Source organism: Temnothorax nylanderi, unplaced genomic scaffold (genome assembly GCF_030848795.1).
Source record: "Temnothorax nylanderi isolate EJ_2023f unplaced genomic scaffold, tnyl_v1.0 TNYL_tig0566_pilon, whole genome shotgun sequence".
Taxonomy (NCBI): Eukaryota; Metazoa; Arthropoda; class Insecta; order Hymenoptera; family Formicidae; genus Temnothorax; species Temnothorax nylanderi.
In genome coordinates, this window is record NW_027249628.1 from 89,420 (window position 1) to 110,574 (window position 21,155).

The 21,155-nt window shown below is 42.5% G+C and overlaps 1 protein-coding gene across 3 annotated transcripts; it reads right to left on the minus strand.

The window, feature by feature from the left end:
- Positions 1 to 32: 32 nt before the first annotated feature.
- Positions 33 to 19,452, minus strand: LOC139783976 (uncharacterized). 3 transcript variants are annotated; one of them, XM_071723140.1, is made up of 18 exons: positions 19,211 to 19,452; positions 16,707 to 16,927; positions 16,465 to 16,561; positions 16,327 to 16,377; positions 15,316 to 15,422; positions 15,099 to 15,215; positions 14,925 to 14,997; positions 14,597 to 14,796; positions 14,328 to 14,503; positions 14,179 to 14,252; positions 13,968 to 14,097; positions 13,651 to 13,872; positions 13,327 to 13,566; positions 13,086 to 13,142; positions 11,476 to 11,798; positions 11,128 to 11,392; positions 10,698 to 11,054; positions 33 to 10,550 (listed from the first exon to the last, which is right to left on the minus strand). In XM_071723140.1, exons 2-18 carry the CDS (start codon positions 16,776 to 16,778, stop codon positions 10,490 to 10,492), a joined length of 2,622 nt encoding a protein of 873 aa, XP_071579241.1. In that variant the 5' UTR covers positions 16,779 to 16,927; positions 19,211 to 19,452; the 3' UTR covers positions 33 to 10,489. The 3 variants fall into 3 exon arrangements, with proteins under 3 accessions (XP_071579241.1, XP_071579242.1, XP_071579243.1); XM_071723141.1 differs by having other exon boundaries at positions 14,597 to 14,791; positions 14,926 to 14,997; positions 19,211 to 19,450; XM_071723142.1 differs by lacking the exon at positions 13,086 to 13,142 and having other exon boundaries at positions 19,211 to 19,450.
- Positions 19,453 to 21,155: the final 1,703 nt, after the last annotated feature.

Genomic DNA, 21,155 nt, shown 5'->3' on the forward strand with positions numbered 1-21,155 from the left:
CGCGAAAGAGGGAAGGGACAAAAGAAACCGTATAATGGCACTATAATATTTAATATTAGGACATTCTATTGACAGCTTAAAATTTCACGCGTATATCACATATTATATACGTAATCATCAACATTCCCCGCGGCCTCACGCACGATATATCAGGATGCAGCTATGTTTAACGAAATGATGACGGTTCACCAATTTCACGCGCTTCCGATCGCCAACGAGAATTTATAATTAATAATACCAGAAAAACGTACGAGTTCATACGTTTTTTCGCAGCGATGTATTGTTTAAGTATATTTTATACATTATGTAATCATAAATCTCTCCTCACTATAGTTTAACACTTTACAAAACTATATACACTAAAGCCATCTTTGTATCGTCTACAACGCTAGCTAGCAACATTTTCCTCTTCCTTTCATCTCTCATATATATATATATATAACATGTTCTTTATACATATATATATATATATATATATATATATACATATATATATATATATATATATATATATATATATATATATATATGTATATTTATATCGGCGCGTCTTCATACGCGTATAATAATAATAATTAATCGTCGCCAAAGTGCGTAACATTAGCGCGTCAAGATAAAACTCGTGCTACGCCAAATTCTAGCGCGAGGTGTACGATAATACAAAGGTATCATCTATCTGTCACTTACTGCTAATTGCTATGCAACTAATTAACGTCCGTCGGTTGCGGTTTAATTATTCGTGTGCCCTCTCTCTCTCTCCTTCTCTCTCTTCCTTCCGTATTTTCCACAGGACTCGCCGCTTTATCATTAATCCTCTCATTCCCGTGACGCATCATCGATACGCAATATTATGCAATTAGCGGAGCACTTTTCATTTTGACGGATTATTTCATGCATTAATAATGAGGCAAAATAAACCACGTTTATAAATTATTGTCTTTATTTTGATAACACTTAGAAATTATAATAAAATATATTGTCACGTTATTGCGTTAATTAAATCTAACTAAAGCTCCTCAGATCAGCTGCATCTTTGACGAAATTAGAGAGATGTAAATTGGGAATGAAAGGATTAATCGCGACACACGCAGATTAATCGCGATAGCCGCATCAGACTACGATTTTATGGACGATCGATGGACGAGCGGGTCGACAACATCCTCTCGATGAGCGCGTCCTCAGGACGACGCGATTACGAGAGGAGTCGGGTTAACTTTTCGCGTCAGAATGTAAAAGGAAAAGAAGAAAGAATCGTTCGAAGATCGAACCTTAGAACTCGCGCGGGAAGTTATCGGAAATAATGTCGCTTCTCGCAGAACCGCGGAGCAGAAAGTAATCCGGTGCCGAATGCATGTAATGCGTTACGCACGTAATTTTCTTTTCTCTTTTTTTTTTACCACGCAATAACGTCAAATCGTCGCAAGTTGGAATAAACAGGGGTATAAAGCTGGCCACACACACTTTTTCGTAACAGTAACAGTAGGATTTCGACCAATCGCGTTAGGGGAGACCGGGGCCTAACCGTCGCCGGGGTTGAACCGTCAAATCAAATATCTCGGAACCTGTATATTGTGCGAACTCGCTATTAACATTGTAAACGCTGCTTATGGTACCCATGTGACCAACGGAGTTTCGGCAGGCTACCTGCCGTGTTATGATTTTTACGAGGGCAAACGTGTTTTCGGAAGGTGAAAGTTACATTTTCTGCGCGTGGAAATTTTGTAATATCTGCAATAATATTTGCTCTCCAAATCTCGAGGTACGTGATTATAAAGAGTAATGCATGCTGAACACGAATCCAGTGTAGTTTTTTCATTATCGTTGATGTCTAATATTTCGTGGGCGATCAAACCTGAAACTTGTGTTTGGGGTTAATCCGTCAGTAAGCAGTCCGGGTGCATTTCGAAGGCATTTCCGGGCATTTCCAGGCTCACTGCATATGGAATATGGATGAGACGGGAATTAAAACCGTTCAGACACCGAATAGAGTCATCGGACGTCGAGGAGTAAAACAAGTCGGGCGAGTGACTTCTGCGGAAAGAGGAACCATCGTAACTATTTTTTAATAATGTTTCGCATAAAAATTTTAAATAAATTTATATATTTTTCTCTTAAAAAACAATTATTAAGATGTATCCTATCATTTTTCAGGATTAGATGTACGTATATGTATTGAAAATGTAGTGTGACGGTTAAACCCCGACATTTTTGAGATTTCAATTTTTCCACCGTTGTCGTTTTTGCTCTATACCGGTTAAACAAAGCGACGTAGATAAAAATTTCCTATATAAATTTTGTAGCTAAAGGTTCACTCTTTACAGTGGTATACCATTTTTAACTAAAATTATTTATTTTCTTGTTAAAAATCGGCACCAAAAAAAAACTGACGGTTAGGCCCCGGTCTCCCCTACTCGATTCGGAAACGTACGGCCGTACGTTCCCGAATCGAGCAACGCGATTGGTCGAAATCCTACTGTTACTGTTACGAAAAAGTGTGTGTCCGGGCCCTTAAGGATCATTCGTTCAAACGTAACGGATGCGTTTACTCACCGACCGATGCGACGTCGCCGCTGCCTCCTCGCTGCCGACGCCGACGGCTCCATTTTTCACTGTTTTGCACTGCGTTCGCGCTAATCGCGACTGATCGAAGCGATTCCGTCCGAGATCACCCGACGCTCGTCCCACGCCCTCAATCACGCCTTTGGAACACGGGAATAATGCAACGATAAACCGGGAATAAAGCAGTCGCTCGCATCGCTTTGCAAAGCGATTTCGATGGTGTTACCGGAAACCGTGCGAGGTGCACGTCGAAAAATTCGAGAGGCGCCCTGCCAACTTGACGCGGACATGCCAGAGGGCGAAAGCGGTGAAAAAGAAGAAAGACAGAAAAATATCGATATAATCGTTAACCCCTTGGCTGTTAGGCAAAAAATTCTTGTAAGCCAAAAATGCTTTTGACGAAAAAGATAATAAAATTATAAAAAAGATGTGCTTCTTGAGGATTTTTTGAGTCGCTGAATCTAAATCTAAGGTCAAAATTTAAAATGGCGGAAAAATTTATAAAAATTCTTATAAATTAATTTTTATACAAACTGCGATATTTTAAATTTTTTGGCCGTCATATTAAATCCGTCATTTTAAATTAACAAATTTCAATTTAAAATAGAATTAGCAGCTTCAAAAACCACTCAAAACTTTTTCAAATTAAACCATATTTTAAATTTTTTGCTCATTATATTGAATTTGCCATTTTAAATTCTTGATTTTTTATTTTAAATTTGAAATTAGCGGTTTCAAAAACCTTGAAATACAAATTTTTATGCAAGTCAAACATTTTTTGTATACAAATTTTTTGTATTTTTGGTCCGCTATACTGGACCCGTCATTTTGAATTTCGCAATTTTGATTTCAGATTTAAATTTTGCGATCTCAAAAACAAAAATATAGTATTCCATTCTAATTGCTGCGGTATAAGTATCTTTTTTGAATGTGCGGATATTTCCGTCATAGAGCAGTCTTGGCCAGTTTTATTTTTGTAGATATTTCCGTCATTGACAGTCAAACAGGGTTAGCATATCAATGAAAACTACATAAATCTTAGTTATAACGTAGACATATAATAATACCGTCGCAAAGTGTTTTAATTGAAAATACGTGAAAATTACTTTCCCGTTTAAGGCTCCTGGGCTCTTTCCCGACATCTCATGAGATGTGACGTCAGAAGCGAGAAATGTTGAGAATTGATACGTTGAGAATTCTTGCGTAGTATTTCCAAATAAAAAGATATTTGCTTAAAATAACACTACAGGTCACTTCAGCACACTTCGAAAATACTCCGAGTTGAAGTTAAGTCTACCTCTTTCCCTTGACAGTTAATAAACAGCCGTAAAATGAATGTAATACGAAATCTAGTCATGCGCCTGCGCACAAGCCTGCATCGCATCACATTCGTTTTACGGCTATTTATTAACTGTCAAGGGAAAGAGGTAGATTTAACCTCAACTCGGAGTATTTTCAAAGTGTGCTGAAGTGATCTGTAGTGTTATTTTAAGCAAATATCTTTTTATTTGGAAATACTACGCAAGAATTTTCAACGTGTCATTTCTCGCTTCTGACGTCACATTCCAACATGGCCGCGACGAGTACCCAGGAGCCTTAAATGACGTTATGCATCGGGTTCGAATGCGTCTTTACCATCGGCAAAAATTGTTCCCGCGATAACACGATAGAATTCGGCTTTGCATAAATTTGCGTTAAATCACGCGACAGCAGTCAGCTGACTTTACTTTGATATTATTCTAGTGAAAGTTTTTGTTTTGACTCCGACCGGCCGGCTCGAACGCGGCGTGTTTACATCGACTCGCGCGTAACTTCGCTCTGCGAGTGTAAAGCCCCTTGCACAATGCCAGGCAACAGGCAATAGGAACAGGGAATAGAAATCAGAAATCATGTATAAATGCAGAATAAACAATGACACAGGCAATAGACACAGAGTTTCCGTTACGTTGGAAATTCTGTGCCTATTGCCTGTTGCCAACCAATCATAGTATTCGAATTTTTTAGGTTGTAATTAACGATTTTTTGGTTATTTCCTGTTCCTATTGCCTGTTGCCTGGCATTGTGCAAGGGGCTTAACCACCGCGAGACGAGGTGGGGAGACGCGCATCGAGAGTGTCGAGAGTTGAGAGTCGAGACATCCGTTGAGCCGAGCCGAGCCGAGCCGAACCGCCGAGCGATCTCCGTTCATTACCGCCGCGTACTTTTCGGCCGAAGACGAGACCGCGCGTTCTTCGTGGTTCTTCGCGACTCGCGACATTGTCGATCGACGTGCATGCCTGCGGTTAAACCACGCGATCTCGATTCTCCATCGACGATCGTCGTCGCGAGCAGCGCGTAACGTGACCGACGTGAAGTTGCCGTCGCGTCGTTGGAACTTTCCTAACGGACCTCGGAACTCTCGGAAGGTTTGGTGAGCGATCGAGTGGACGACGCGAACAATCTCGTTTCCCGTTATTTATCCGTCCAGACTCTGGACTCCAGAGTGCATCGTCCGCGCCCGCGCGTCGCGAACCAGTCGAGGTGGCTCGGAGTGGCAAATCGAGCGAACGGAGCGATAATTAGCCGGCGCGAGCGGTGATCAATCTATCGTTTCCCGATATTCGCGATGGCGTTTGGTGGCTCTCGGAGTGGTAGCCAGGCGTTATCACGTTAATTAGCGGATGATCGACGATATCAGTTCTCGCGCTCTCCACACGTGTTCGACGAGGGAATGGACGAGGAGTCGACGGACGAGAAAACGACGGAGGAGCTACCTACTGTGGCCGGTGAGTGACCCGATTACTCTCGTCAATGATTACATTCGCAAACAATCGTTACCCAGAATGAACATAATGTCCCGATTTGGGACATGCGTGTTGTCTGGGCAGTTCATTCTGTCCCCGACGATTCGTTACGTTATCGGTAATCGGCGTTCGACGTTTTGCTTACAAAATAATGAAAAAAATAGTTCTTTTTTTTCTTTCAACTATCGTTTGGCTGGCAGTGCAATTTTAACGACGTTTCTGTATTCTTGTAAAGCGCATTTTACAGTCGCGGGTCTCCTGTTTGATGTATCGAATAACCGTCGTTAGCACGCGGAAGCGTAAAAGGTTCTTCAAGATTTGACGAGAAATGAATCGCAAATTACGATCGGATTTATATACCTTTCGAGACTGATCGCGGGAATGATCGAGGCGGAATAATCGGAGTAATCGGAACGACATCGATTCTCTTCCAACGCGACAAGTTAATCTATTAGGAAACGAGGAATGGGCGGGTAAGTCGGAGGCAATCTTGAGGGCAATTTGCTTCCTCACCCTTCTTCTGTTCTCGCAAAAATTCAACGACGCAACTTATACACACGTTTTGTCACTATTGTCACTAGCGCTCTCGTCTTTTAGGCTTCGTGTGAATATTACGCCGCGTGTTTCCCGGGCCGGGCGGAATGCAATTTCGGAGAGAGGACAGGGAAAATGATGATCATGAATCTTTCACGTTTCTACGCGCGACGACACACCGCGCCGCGCCGACGCGCCACGAAAATCCGACCGTCTCCCATCGCGAAAGGTTTCGAGACGCGAAAAGTTAGACTGGGAGATTCAGGGATCCCAGAACCGAGTTCCCGGATCCTTGGATCGCGCCTCGTCGACCGAGGGATGTCGATGCCTGTCTCTCTCAGGTCTCCGCCAGGGAGACTTTTTGAGATCAAGCGCCGACTCGAACGGATCGATCCCGCTCGTAGATCTGAGACCCTGAAAGTGAATTTTCCTCGGAATAGCCCGAAATCGATTAGGAATTCGACGTCCATAGATGTCAAACGTCTGGATCTCAGATCTAGCACGCGCAATAAAACGTAATACGCAACAATTTTCACTCGCTTTATACCTTTATGTCTTTATATCTTTATTATACCGATGGCGTCCTTAGGCTGCGGGTGATAATACGCACTTTTAACGATCGCTTCATTGTATACGCGCGCGTAACTTCGCACAACTCGACAATCGCAAGAATCATATCGCTCGACCAATCGTAGATTCGCGGCAATTGGGACAACTAGATCTTAATTCAGCGTAGAAGCGACAGTGCGCTGAACTTTTAATTGGTGCACATTTTGTTGCCTAAGTCCCGTCAATTTTTGATAGATCTGTCTAGATTTTCTAATAATAATAAAAATATCTCGCATTTCACCGATCCAAGGGGGTAATCCTGTCCATTCATCGTCAGCTGTAATCCACGCGGTACATTGTTTTTTCTTCTTCTTTAAATCTCTGTTTACGGCGATAATAATTATTATATTTTTTCGAGGTTACGAGAATTGAAATCATTTTCTCACACCTTCCGTAATAAACACGACAGCATTATTGCGTTTACTACAAAAGTGTCGCACTTACTCATTTTATATCTAGATAAATATATATAATTGCAATTTATAAATGCATGCGGCAAACGTACATAAATACTATTTCAACAATATTTACAATTTCTGCTCAAATCGCGAAAACATACTATAAAACAAAACGCTTAGAAACGCTGTATAAAATAATGTTACAATATATACGGTGGCACCGGATCTCGCAGACTTTTCACAAGTGCAACTTGCAAAACACGAATAATTTATGCAAGTCAATTTTCTCATTGCGCAATAATATTTTAGCAATATATACTATTTTAGAAAGATATTCTGGACTTTTTATTCGTATCTACCGTTTCGCCTACGTACGCTAATTATGCGAGCTAATCACATTTCCGTTCCGTCATATCATACAAAGTGTCACCTCTTCCGGATTGACCGGCACTTGAAATAATTGCCATTCCCTTCGCTGAGGAGTTAATCGCAACGTCGGAATAGCAAAGAGATGTTATTTGTGTGTGTTTCAGATCGTTTTATATTAAACATTATTTAACGACGAAACTTTCCGAGCTGAACTTGCAATTCTGACAATGGTATGCTAAAAATGTAATCGATGTACGCCAAACGTCGCAGTTTCAAGTTATACAAAATACGGTATGACGGATGCGGTCAAGGTTGCTCCGTCGGCTCTGCTGCCGAACGTAGCTTGCTTTTGCGATTAACGGAGACGAGATCGTGATTCGATATAAAACTGAATAAATAATTACTACAATCGCGATTAACATTTAGAAAAATGTACAATTTATTTTGTCATAATTTAAAGCTTTAAGGCTCAGAAGTTGTTCTCGCGTTATTCTAAATGTTTACGATGATCGTTCGTTGCAATTTAATAACAGTAAAATTATCTTATCTGTTTCACTTAACTCACTTAATTCATTTTATGAAATGTCAGGAATATTTTCGGCAACAGAGCACGAAGGATATATAGCTTGCGCGCACCTCTGCGTTGTTCGACGCGATATGAGAGAGAGAAGAGGTCTTTGGCTTGCGTGATGAATATAATATATATTTTCCAAGATTCGAAAGAGAGCGAATATATACGCGATGATATCGGAAATTATTTACACAGAATAGCGTCCCTCTTAGGCGAGTAACGTTTTTTTTCTTTTTTGATTTGCTCCATGGTTCCTCCGTTGCTTAGAATTCGCTTTTTCTCCAGCATCCGAATTCTCTCGTCTTCCGTGTCTTCTCAAAGTTTTTTGACTACGACGCACTTTTATCTCGGCTTGTACAATAAAATTACGCGGGCGAATCGAAAAGTAATTCGTTACCGCTATATGACGCGAACGAAATCGTACGGTATAGTAAGTATATCATATATTAATTTTCTTATATCTCAATCACGGGACATGTGTTATTTCTAGTCTTATTATCGGCTAATCTATCGTAAGAACTTTACGATACTTAAGTTGAGCTGCTGAATTAACAATACGATCGTCGTGAATATTTTTAGAGTCCTTATATGATTACACTCGCGTGTCCAGACCGTCGTACTCGGCTCGTTGCACTCAAATAATTGTCAACGGAGTGTATCTCGCATCTGTTTTACACTCGCTATTGCACGTAGAAAATAAACGCAGATCAGATACATTCTTAAATTCGAAGAACTTTGAAGATAACTTGTCACCTAAAGATTCGATATTCAGTTCGTTAGAAAAACTAGCATGCGTTAGAACCACCATGTTTTTCTTTTTTTTTCACGTTCGTTCGTTTCCCATCTTTTCGTGTAAAGTGCAGCGTAATTAGGCAATCGTTCTTCGTTCCCGTCAGTTTGATTATCCTTTCCTCTCGTTGAGAAAAAAACGAGGATTTGGCCGTCAGAATCGTCGTAAGGTTCGCGATTGAACGCGAGACAAACACGTCGTCGGTAATTAGTGTAATAATTATGTATCGTTTTGGTATCTTAAAACTATACACGAAAAGACACCGATAAGATACAGATAAGAGCACAATGCATTTAATTTTAAATAGCCTCTCCTTCGATTTTTAGCGTCGGATCGGAGATCCTGGGGCAGTAACAGAATCAGAGATCCGATAGCAATGGGCATTTCGACATCAATATTACTTAGATTCGCGCAAACATGTTTTATTCTTTTTTTGTTGTTGTTGTTGTTGTTTAATTCGCGACTCGCTTAACCGAGGATCAACGAGTGAAACGCCATAAAATCGCCGTAATCGTCGCCGATATGTTAATCAATGCGACGCGATTACGACAACTATAACTGGCGAACTATAACATGAAATAGACACTTAATATATATCAGGTCACGATAATTTTTTCAATAATTAATATCGAACGCTCGTAAGACACTGCGTAAAACACGCTAACTCTAGGCGATAAGTCTAATTGTAAGTAAGACGAAGGCTTAATACGTGCACTTAAATAATGTAACGCGCCGCGCATTGGGATACATAATGTATTTCGGGAGTAAACGAGATATTTTGAGAGTATCTCCAATGCGACATCGTCAATCGCACAGTCTGGTTAATTAGAGAAGCAATTACGTCTCCAAGGGTGAAATCGCGTTCTGTAACGTAATACATCGGGATATTGGAACGTAAAGTTTCGCGAGGTGTGACTCGCGGAAAAGTGAGGTATCCGGGAAAAGCGCGACCATGGAGAGCGGCCAAACGGCTCAAATGGCTAGCACCCTACGAGCGCGCGTTTGCACGTGATACACGAACAGATCATAATGAGTTCCCAATCCGCGCACTTGAATTTACTTCCTACTTTGCTCGGCGATACATCGCCGTTTTGAACGTTTACTCAAACACAGAGAGAGACACGATATCTATCGCTACTTGTCACGCGACACATCTTCTAGGTTTCCTAGTCTACGTTGTTAATCTACGTTGATCTACGTTAATCTACGAACAACATTGGAGACTGCGCTCTAATTTTAAACAATAATGCTCGCGATCTCTTTCTTTCACAAGTCACAAATAATCGCTTTGCTCATTTCTTTCAACGTGGCTCGCGTATACCAAGGATAGTACAAATAGTAGAGATTAAATAACTCTAGTAAAATCGGAAAGGACGAAAGAGCTCCAAATCCTTGATCGTTAATCGAGATCTAAACGGATCCATCCCGATGATCTCGAGCAAACGAATCGGATCGTTAGGCCATACGTACAATATAAATATAGTGACTCGATGCAAAGTTAGAGACTAGACGTCGATGCTCGTTTTTCGTCCCGCGACATATATATTTTCGCGTTATCGATTCTATCGAACGAACTGCTCGCAATCTTGCCATTGCACGCAACATCGTGAAAATCTGTCTGTAAGTATTTGAATGCTATCAGTACTCTCGTGCGACTGCAAGGGTGCACTGTCATTTTTATTAAATCCTCGAACTGCTTCCGCGTAAGTAAACTTTATCCTCAAAAGATGCTTGTGTCTTGGCTTAATTAACGCAGCGATCGAAGCTTCTGTCGCGCAATGGTCTGGACACGCGAGCTCAGTAAAGTGGATTAAAGTGGAAATCGAATTTGTGAATGTTGTAAATGTAAAATGCAAGATTTAATATCAACGACAAATTACAAGTAACCTAAAGTCGCATAGGTTTTTACATAGGGTGCATCCACTCTACAGTTTTCCCTGAAACAGACAGTGAGCGCTCCGTACGAATAAGAACATTATTACTTGAGGTTATTACTTGAGTACGGTGAGAGGAAACTTTTTGGAAGCGATCGTCGCGACAGCGAGCGTAAGCGGTTTTTTTTTTAGGTCGGGTCAGGTACTTACTCATCCTCCCACGGGCATACTTCGTTAACATTATTGTCACGCTTCTCCCGAGGCACTGCCTGCGCCGCCGCTGGTCGGTCCTCCTGTTGGGCGTCCGGTTCCCAGACAGGCACGACCTGCGTCTCCTCGGGCAGCTCCTCAGTCGTCGCCGGTTCCTCGGCCACCGGCGACACATCCGCCCCGGTGTCGGCCCGCGAGTCCTCGCCTTTCAATTTCTCCTCGGCGACAATCTCCCCCGCGTCCTTTGCCGTGCAGCTCTCGCTCGCATCCTCGTCGATGTTCTCCATCGTGGAATTGTCGCTCGGCAGGTCGCCCACGATCGCACTGATGCTGATCAAGGGCGCCTTTGCGGTTGTTCTGGGGGACAAAAACGGAATCTCGTTTCTCGATCGTATAAGCCTTGGGTCTCGCGTTCTCGCGAGGAACTTACTTAGGACTCGGCTGGCTCTCTTTTTCGACGATGGCTTCCGCGACGGTTTCCTCTTCGGGCACTATCTTTTCCAGGGACGATCTCTCTTCCAGCTTTTCGACCACCCTTTCCACCACCGCGTGGGAATACTCGAATGACTGCTGGGGCGACGGATAGTTGCAGGACGACACGGACGCGCGACCTATCTCGGCTAGCCTGATACGGCCGCTCGCTGAGCAGGTAGAATAATTTCGCGTTATCGTGCTGGGGCCTGAAGTCGATGTACCTGTGCGTTTCAAAATTAGGAGAGGGATAATTTAGAGGCTGTACTCTTACGTCGCATTGTCGCGTTGATTATCGCGTACCGACCTACGCTACCGCTATGCTGCAAACTACACGACTTCCGCAACCGCTCGGAGACGTCCGCGATAGCAAGGCTGACGTCCGACGACGAGCTGCACGAGTCCAACTGTGCGGAATTCTTCCGAGAGGCGCGTGCGGCCTCGGCGGAGTACGCGGTTGTCGAGTAGCCGCCGCTGTCCCACACGTGTCGAGTCTGATCAGCTGACGCTGTCCTTCCAGAGGACGCGGTGTCCCCCGTTCCTCCGGGTTCCGTGCTCGGGCCCGGCACGGCCTCCCATGGACATACGTCGTCCATAGGGCGAACTACCACTTCCGTCGCGCCAGCATCCCTGACAACAGGAACTTTATTATATTTAGTTTTCACCGTTTGCTTAAAGGCAGAGATACCACGCGCTTCGTGTGCGTGTTTCGTGTGTTCTGCGTATACACACACACACACACACACACACACACACACACACACACACACACACACACACACACACACACACATATATATATTGTATATATATATATGTATATAAATGTATATATGTGTTTTTTACCAACATTAGTCGGTACATGCATGCGGCTCATTTCAACGACTAGGGAAGATGGTAGATGGTAGGTCTTTATACATATAAATGTTGCAAGGGTGTTCCGGAATTATCCCGCTCGAAAACTCCATAGCGGAGCAGAGATGAATAATTTCGGAGCATCCTGTAGGGATCTGGGCGATTTGTTCTTTCGTGGAATCGTTTCAATCGGAGTTCTTGTCGCGCATTCGAGTAAACGCCAGGGTTTTCACATTGTAAAAACACTCTTACGACACATCGGAAAACGTAAATCACAAAAAAAATTTTTGTAACGTGGAAAGAGTTTGTACATATACTTTTCTTGCTGTGCAAATAATGTGCTCGACAAGTATCGCACGTATAGGTAATGTGTTATACATAAAATATTACAGAGATATATGAGCACAGAGGTATAATAAACTTGATACACAATATCGGACGACACAATATCGACATCAAGACAATTATACAGAGTGTCTCAAAATACAAATAACACAGGTCAATAACAGTTGTTTTCTTTACAGGAGAAAGAGAGACACGCGTCTATCGAAAGATCGAAAGAATAGGTAATGAGCTATTTGTCTGTGATAACGTGTCTTTGAGACACTCCGCGGACGATTTGATAGTATTCAAAAACACTGAGATTTATCAAGGAGAACGGGCACAATATTGTCATACAGTACTATTACCAATGATACACGCTTTACACACATTTTGGTGAGTTTTTCATAAAATGGATTTCTTTGATAGTGCGAGAGTTTTCAAACACACCGAGATAAGAGGGTCTGCCAAAGTCTGATACGAAGGTACAGCGGAGCGGCGCGGCAGTGCAACGGAGCGCGTTAATAACTCGTCCTGCCCTCCCTTCGGGTATCTCGGACCGGGCTCGTTCGAACTCGATCGTTATTTCGAGATATGCGAGAGCCGCGGCATGCGGCACGCGGCACACGGCACGCGGCACGGGGAGACGCGAGTAGAAGGCTCTATTAAGCGCTCTCCGCGCGCGCCGTCCGCTCCTACACTTAATTGAGAAAACCGTGGTATGTATCGGGGGTGACTTACTGAATACTACGTGGACTAGGCCTCGAAGGTATCTTTACGAGTCGTGGTAGATCTCCCCTGAAAATACGACGCGCACGAATAAGCCTATCATCGGCCACGTCCACCCGATATCGCGTGAACGGATAACATGCTAAAAGCGCAAGAAAATAGCCCGTATCTCGCCGGACAGAGCGTAGGACAGAGAGAAAAATTATCTCTCTCGGAAACCCTACTCTCAGGCATACCCCCAAACCCCGCATACCTGTATGGGATGTCGGTGAGATTCGACTGGCTATGGGAATGCGGAACTCGCGGTGCGGAAGTGACGTCGCGGACGCCGCAAATCGCGAGCTCGTGGGCGCTTCCGGACAGGCTCCGGTCGCTTCCCCTACGTCTGCCACCGCCGCCGCCGCCACCTATATTAGCGTGCTGCAAAGTGCTAGACGTTGGTGTCGAAGTGGAGGAAACTTTCTTCTTGGCTTGGCCGCCGAAGCCAAAAAATCTGGAAAAAACAGACGACAGACGGGATACTCCTAGATACGGTTGTATCTTGCGTAATACGACACGTGATTCGACGAGAGCTTACCTCTTCTTCTGCAGAGGTTGCACGCCCGCAGCTAAGAGATTACGATATTGATCGGAACGAATAAATCTAGGGTAGCAGTCCTTCTTTAGCAATAGCGTATATACGTGCTCCGCAGCGGAATCGAACGTAAATCTGCTCGGATTTTTCATCTCCTGATGAACCTTCTCCATTGTTTTTCCATCTATGTTGATTTCGCAGGGAGCTCCAGGTGCCAGGAATTCTCTGCGTGAATTTTCAAATGTCACGGTTACAAATAAATTGTTTTTTTTTTTCACATAACGAAATAACATAGCATAGCATATGAATACAACGCGTACCTAAAAATTTCGTTGACTTTGTCAGGTATTTGTGCTTGAAAACTATGCCTGAGATCTTTGACCGCCAGCCAAAATCTTATATTCTCGTGGCTGTACTCCTTTCTTAAATAATTCGTGAATTCTTGTAAACCTGTTGCGGCAGAATAGCGCTCGTGAGTTTGCTTGCGGAATGAATATGTAATGTTCTATTAATGCGACGGAAAAGTTTTACCTGTAGGATCAGACATAAGTTCTTCCATCGATAGCGCCCATCGTTTAACACGTTTCTCTGTAGGAACTTCCACTCTAGATCGGCGTAAAAAAGTACATAATTGAAATTTCCGCGTTCCATAGGTGCGATATCAGATTTCAATTACTTACAAGGGACTATTCAGTTGCCAAAACATATGATCGTCGGTGATCCATGGATTGGAAGGTTGCGGCTGTACGAACATCGGATCGTATTCCACGTACGTTTCAAAGTATGATTTAAAATTTTCGATCGCAGTCGAAACCTTTATTCTCGTGCGTGTCAAACTGTTCCGTAGAAGGGCCACCTGTTACAGTCGTACACGGGCATGTTATGTACGGGGAGATTCAGAACGGTATCGGAAACATTGCCGATCGATATACATATAATTGACGCTCACCTCACGTTGTAGATCGGTGAGAGTGCGTTTGCGTGACGGAGGTCGTGGAAGTCCAGGACGAAAACGAGTGGGTACGGGCACGACTTCCAGGCTACTGAGACAACCGGGTGGCGGCCGATAGACTCTCCAAAATGCTCGTTCCTGGGAGTCGCTCACTATCTTGTCGCCTTTCTTACGCTCCTTGGATAGGCGTACCTGAGCCCACACAATCAGCAGCATTTCAAGGAGTCACGTGCTCGAATATGCGGAATTGGCATTTACGCGGGACAATACTCCCGGAATGCTATTGATGAAAATTAAGCGTGCGATAGTAACGAATAGTTATTCACCTGTTCTTCCGCTTGTAGCTGTATTATGTCCCATTTGTTCTGTAAGTTCTTGCGCAAGCTGTTCAAAGCTTCCTAAAGATAGGGACGATTTTCTTTTATGAAAGAAAGTCCTCGAAATGTGAGTTTTTCGATTTGTGTTATCGCTACGTAATTAGCAACGTAAATTTACATACGATCTCATAATCCTCGAGAGCGTGACGTTGTTTGTTCCTCAGAGTTCGTTTAGCCAGATAGATCGCGTACTCCACGTTGTCGGGGGTTCTATGTTGCCACGGCCAATAATAGGGTGTCTACGCGTATTAATTTTTCAGATGAGGATTAAATGATTGCGGATAAGTCGCGCAAGTTTTATCTTTTAATTACTTTCGAATTAATTACTCTGCGACTCACCTGAAACCTATACAGAGAGCTATCGTCCTTAACAGTAAGTGTCTTGGAGTCATTCACCGGGAAGAAGTAGCCATACTGGCATAGTTGATTAGCAATATGGACCGCCTCTATTGTCAAACATAATAATGCATTTTCATATATGAAGAAACGCTTATATCTCTAAGGGTCTCGCTTAGTGTTGCTTAGAGTCGTGCGGATCACTCAAACAATGCCACATTACTCTGTCATATTTTAGTTGAGTTTGTCGGTTCGCACAGTTTTTCTAGCGGACATACATCGAGAGTTGCTCACAATAAAATTATCGTTTTGTTATTTTTTAGGGAACTGATTGTGCGTTGCTTCGATGAGCTTTCTTCGAAGAGGACACCAACTCTCGCTCTCTCTCTTTCTCTCTCGCCAAGTGATTATTAACGAATGATTAATTCGATTAACCTATCGTATAGATAAATATTGATTCATCGGTATTTCCATAAACATTATCCGCGAATTCCTCCGTTATTCCTCTGAGTTACGAAGACATTTATTCTCTAAATTCATTCGACGCAAATTACGCTCGCTTCGCGACGAAACGGGACTGTAATTTACGGTCTTCATTTGCATGGCCGCGCGAGCGCGAAAAAAACCGCGAACGAAATGCAGAAAATCCGCAGAAAGTTCACCGTTTCTCACGAAACAGCTACAAATTTGCGAGTTCTCTCGTTAATCTCTCGTCTTTTCATTAACCATCAGCAGTACGGATAATTCATATTTGACTTGAACGAAAGAGAATATCCGGTGTAGAATGTGTGGTTAGTGTATAATCGATATTCTTTAAAGGATCGGATGCTATGAAGCGAAACTATCGATAGTGTCTCATTAGCATATCCTCAGGCAGAGCGTTACGGTTGCGCGTGTCGAGGAGACGCCGTGGCCGAGCCGAGCGAGCGAGTGAGCGAGGGAAAGAGCGACACAGCAGCGGAGAGCCGGGAGAGCCAGCCGGCAACGATCAGTAGTAGACATACGAGCCCGTACCTGATTCTTCGATGGCAAGCCGGTCCATCAGCCACTCGATGAGGTCGTAACCTGCAACACGCAGGCAGCCTACTGTAGTGTCCTGGCCGTGATGGCCGCTTACGTTTACTCCACAACGCAAGTACCGATGGCACTCACCCATGAACGCTGAGGGGATCGAGGTGAGAAATTGTTTTTGGCTGCGCACGGGTACCCCTCTGTCAGGGTCTTGCATCTCCCGCACCAGCCCCTCCATCTGCGCCAGAGATCAAACGCGACGATCGATTAATTATTATTACGATCAGTTAGGACTCCAATAGGGTCCCAAGAGACCTTTAGTCATCATATTTGTAGCGCCGCGACTAGGAAACAATTTATTCGCGCGCGAGAAAAGAATATACCTTGTCGAAGGCGTAAGGCCTGTGAACGCGTGGCTCCTTCTCTTTTTGTTGTTGATTGCTAGAGGCCTCCATCGCGATCGAGGCGGCCCTCTGCGACGCTGGCAGGAGCGGTGTCGATATCGATGGCGGAGGGGGCTGGGGAGCTGGGCCGGAGACGGGTCTACCCGAACTCCATGGGGCTCTGGCCCCATCCCATCACTCCAGTCACCCCCGCACGCCCACTGAAACATCCCGTAAATTGTCCTTTTTATACCTCCTTCATTCATTTATCTCGTTTAAATGTAACAGACACGACAGAGTGTGTTACATAGACATAAGAGAATTTAATTACAAACTAAATTTCTGAAAAAAAAACTTTTTATTCCAATATATACCGCGTAACATAGGTGTAACGACGATGTAAAAATGGAAAATCGTTGATCGCGATTCCTGTTTTAAAATCTGCAATTTTTAAGCGAAATTTTAACATCCTACTACGCTTACAATTAAAAGGAAAGCTGCTCATATATAATTTGAAACTCGCTTACGTCTCTATATCTTTCCATTTAATTATTCATGCTTCTCGTTTACGTATATATACATGCCGCAATTAGACCACAAAAAAAGTTTGCGAATAGAATCGTATACATTTCCGTTTAAATAACAGTTATAAATTTCGCTGCAAGTTATTGAGAAATTAGATCCTGCACGAAAATGTAATGGGCTTTCAGGGCTTTCGAATTTTTTAATCTTATCGGATTTTTCAATTTCTTCGATGCCTGCGGTATCCGCGAACTTTAGGAATTTTAGGAATATATATCTACTTGACGTTCTTAAATAGCTACCTTGCTCGTATATCTCTATAGTGTGTTCAATTTTTAATGCTTTGTCTTTTTGATACACTTCGCCAACGAGAACTCTCATTATTTATCAAAGCATATCGGATTAAGAAAAGTCGACAGGAATATCGGATACTTAACTCACAGAAACATTCGTTCGTATATTAAGGCACATTTACCTAAGCTATTTTTAAAATCGCTATTGATGACAATATATTCACCGAATGTCGTTGGCATTGATAGATATTCAACACCTCTGTGCAGTTCACCCTCTAACATTCAAGAAAATGAACGACTCAGAATTATAAGTTACATCTATATAAGCTCTGGAAGCAAGATAAAAATTTTGGAGTTATCACTGTGGACAGAAAATTAATTTTTTTCTTAAGACAAGCTGACAATGAGTAAAAATGTTCAATTTTGCAACTCGAAGTTTTTAATTATATTTAATAAATTCGAGATTCGAAAGCTCATTATAATTCCGAATTCTTTTTTTTTATTCTCATAACGGGACAGCACAGAGATTTAATCGACAAGCCTGAATATTGATATAATAAGAAACTGTAAAGATTTTATCGAATAATGTTTTAACTATTGCAAGCATCGATTTATTTTTCGTGTGTGCAGCAATCTACACGAAACACCAGACCTGGTATCGCATGTACCATACAAAATCGTTAGTTGGATAAAAGCATTTTCAAACAGATCATTTAGCTCGAATAAAAGAAAGCCGGGCATTCTACCGAAATCCATTCTACTTCCGCCTCTCAACTTCCGCGCGATTTCCACAGCGCGCAAATACAACAGACTGCGACAATAATAAACGGCAAATGGCAAAATGCGCGCCGGTTCGACGCTATAAACGTTTTCCCTCCAGTAATCTTCGTGCGCAATGTTTCGGGTTGCAGATGAAGATTTACTTTATTATCCGCCGCTTTCTCGTAGTCGAATAAAAATCCCCCGCAGTGCTTCCCATGAATCCGGAAAGCGTCCCGCCTCGACCAGATATCGGGAGATTCATAAGACAAGATATAATCTGGGCTTTACGGTCGACTTTTTTTACGAAAAACCTTCCAGTCCGGAAAATCTTCGAGAGATTCGCGTCAGGATAAGAAAAAGAAGACGAAAAGCTTTTCCATGAAAACTTGCAGGACAAAAAAAACCAAGCCATTACATTTAGCGCTAAAAGTACGACAATACAAGTTGCCCGAAAGTTTTCGCAGCGAATGACTCGCGGAAACGATACGAACGCAAAGTTTTATCGTTAAAAATGACGCTATGACGCTATATCGCGTTACTGATGGTTTCGTATTACTTATGATATCGCGTTACCATCCTACTGATCTCTCAAACAAAATGTAAGGTCAACGCAAATCGACATCAAGGCCGATACGATGTATCGATGAAAAAAACGAGTGCTGTCCTAAAAATGGAGATGGCTTTGTGCATGTGCGATCAGGTGTAGTCGGTAGTCGGGCAGTCAGATATAAAGCCGCTGTCGATATATCGATGTATCTCGGGTTAATGAACCCGGACCTATTCGACTGGCGATAATAGGGATAATGTTCTCGTCTAGCTAAAGAGAAGGCGTGTGGAGAAAAGGAAATGTAAGATACACACTATCATGGAGTCATGCAACATCATGCTGATATTTCAGGTCCAACTGTTGAAATTACTTAAACTCACGTTTCAGAATCTGCTCTTTCGTACTTCTTTTGACACGTTGGCTATCGAATTTTTCTGTTTTCGACGAAATAAGTTTTAAGTCGGTCGTTCTGCGGCATCTGTCACAAAACTTTTGTCTCGCTTCCCTCACACTCGAGCTTTAAAACTGAAGAATCGGTCTTAAAGGAAGTGTCGACGATACTCGAGTTTTCAGGAAATGAGAGAAATTTGAAAACGCTTTTACACTTCAAGGAAGCGTGAGTAGGGAAAAGATAGAACAAAACGAGGCGGCTGAATTCCAATTGGAAAGCGCTCGATATAGAAAGGAGGGGAATAGCCAGAATATCAAAATGAATCCCTAAATGACCTGGGGACAAGCAGATGCGTGGGCGGGAGCACGTCCCTCCCCCAGCATCCTCGCCAAGCCTGCACCCTCTCTCTCTCTCTCTCTCTCTCTCTCTCTCTCTCTCTCTCTCTCTCTCTCTCTCTCTCTCTCTCTCTCTCTCTCTCTCTCTCTCTCTCTCTCTCTTCGCCTGCCAATTTACGTACTAATCTGAAATCGATAAGTCCTCCGGCACGTCCTGAGACTTGGGGACGTACGTTTCTACGAATTATTCAGTGCGCGGAGTTATTAATGTCCTGCTCAATTACAGGCGAGTTTTCAACGACTGGAGGAAATCAATTAAGCACGCGTGGCGGTGTCCCACGTCGCGTATCGTTAACCTTCGCCTACCGGCTGGGATTACAACGGTCTCGTTTTCTCATTTTGTCCGTAAATAGTCGGTGTAACGCGTCATTAGGTCGGAGCGGCTGTTCACGTCCGAATCTGAAATTTTATCCCGTCATTACTTTGATTCGCGCATTGGGGTTTATTTGATCTGCATTTATATTACGTAATCTCTAGTTTATTTAAGGGATTTTGCATTGCCTTTCCGTTCAAATTGATGACGCAACTTCGTTATTTTGTGTCATCGATAACTGATACCAAATACGGAATCCAATAAGCCAATTTATTAGTGTTCCTCTATCAGAGAAATAACTCTGCCAGGCAACGCATGGGATAGATTGTATATCCCATACAGACATTGTCGCGATATCAATAGTTTATAAATTAATTGTTTTATTTTACAGGAAACTTAATTAGCTGTTTTGAAGTAACTATTTTGTTTGATAAGAGAATATGTATGCGTGGGCGTGCGTGTTTTTTTTTTTAATTATTTAATATTCACTATATACTTTTTAAAATTCGGTTCGGTAGAATGTCAAATATTGATTTCTCGTCACAAAATCACTATAAATAATTAAATAACATACTATAAACTGTAATTCGCTTTTCCAAATGTGTCCAATTACGCAAATGGTATCGTTGACCATTTCCTTTCTTTTTCCGAAAAAAATCACCGTTGGCCAATACCAGTATGGCCATGCTCGTGATGTATGTAAATTGATCATATGAAATATACACGATATCACATTGGTCAATGTTGTCATATACGTATATCGTGCAGAGCCGGCTTTAGATAAATATGGGAACAATATGCAGCGGATTCCAATGGTAAAGGAAAAGAGGGAAAATTTCCTTTTCATTTTATATATGGGGCATTCCATGCTAAATCGACCAGTCACATATCAAAACAAGTAGAAACCTGCACTTTGCTTTCTCATAGTTTTTAAGTGTGCAAGTAGAAACTTGCACATTGCTTCCTCATAGTTTTTAAGTGTGCAAGTAGAAACCTGCACTTTGCTTCCTCATAGTTTTTAAATGTGCAAGTAGAAACTTGCACTTTGCTTCCTCATAGTTTTTAATTATGCAAGTAGAAACCTGCACATTGCTTCTTTATATTTTTTAAATGTGCAAGTAGAAACCTTCGCTCACAAAGCTTCCTCTATGAGTAAGCTTTTATTTTATTTGATGTATAATTATTTGTATTTATTTGTTTTGGCTTCCTCATAGAGGAAGCTTTGT

Coding starts and splice junctions, on each gene's coding strand:
- LOC139783976 (XM_071723140.1), bottom strand. CDS start 16,778: ATGGAGGCCTCTAGCAATCAACAACAAAAAGAGAAGGAGCCACGCGTT. Junction 15,216..15,315: donor GCTCTCTGTATAGGTTTCAG/GTGAGTCGCAGA, acceptor TAATACGCGTAG/ACACCCTATTATTGGCCGTG. Junction 11,393..11,475: donor GCAGCATAGCGGTAGCGTAG/GTCGGTACGCGA, acceptor TGAAACGCACAG/GTACATCGACTTCAGGCCCC.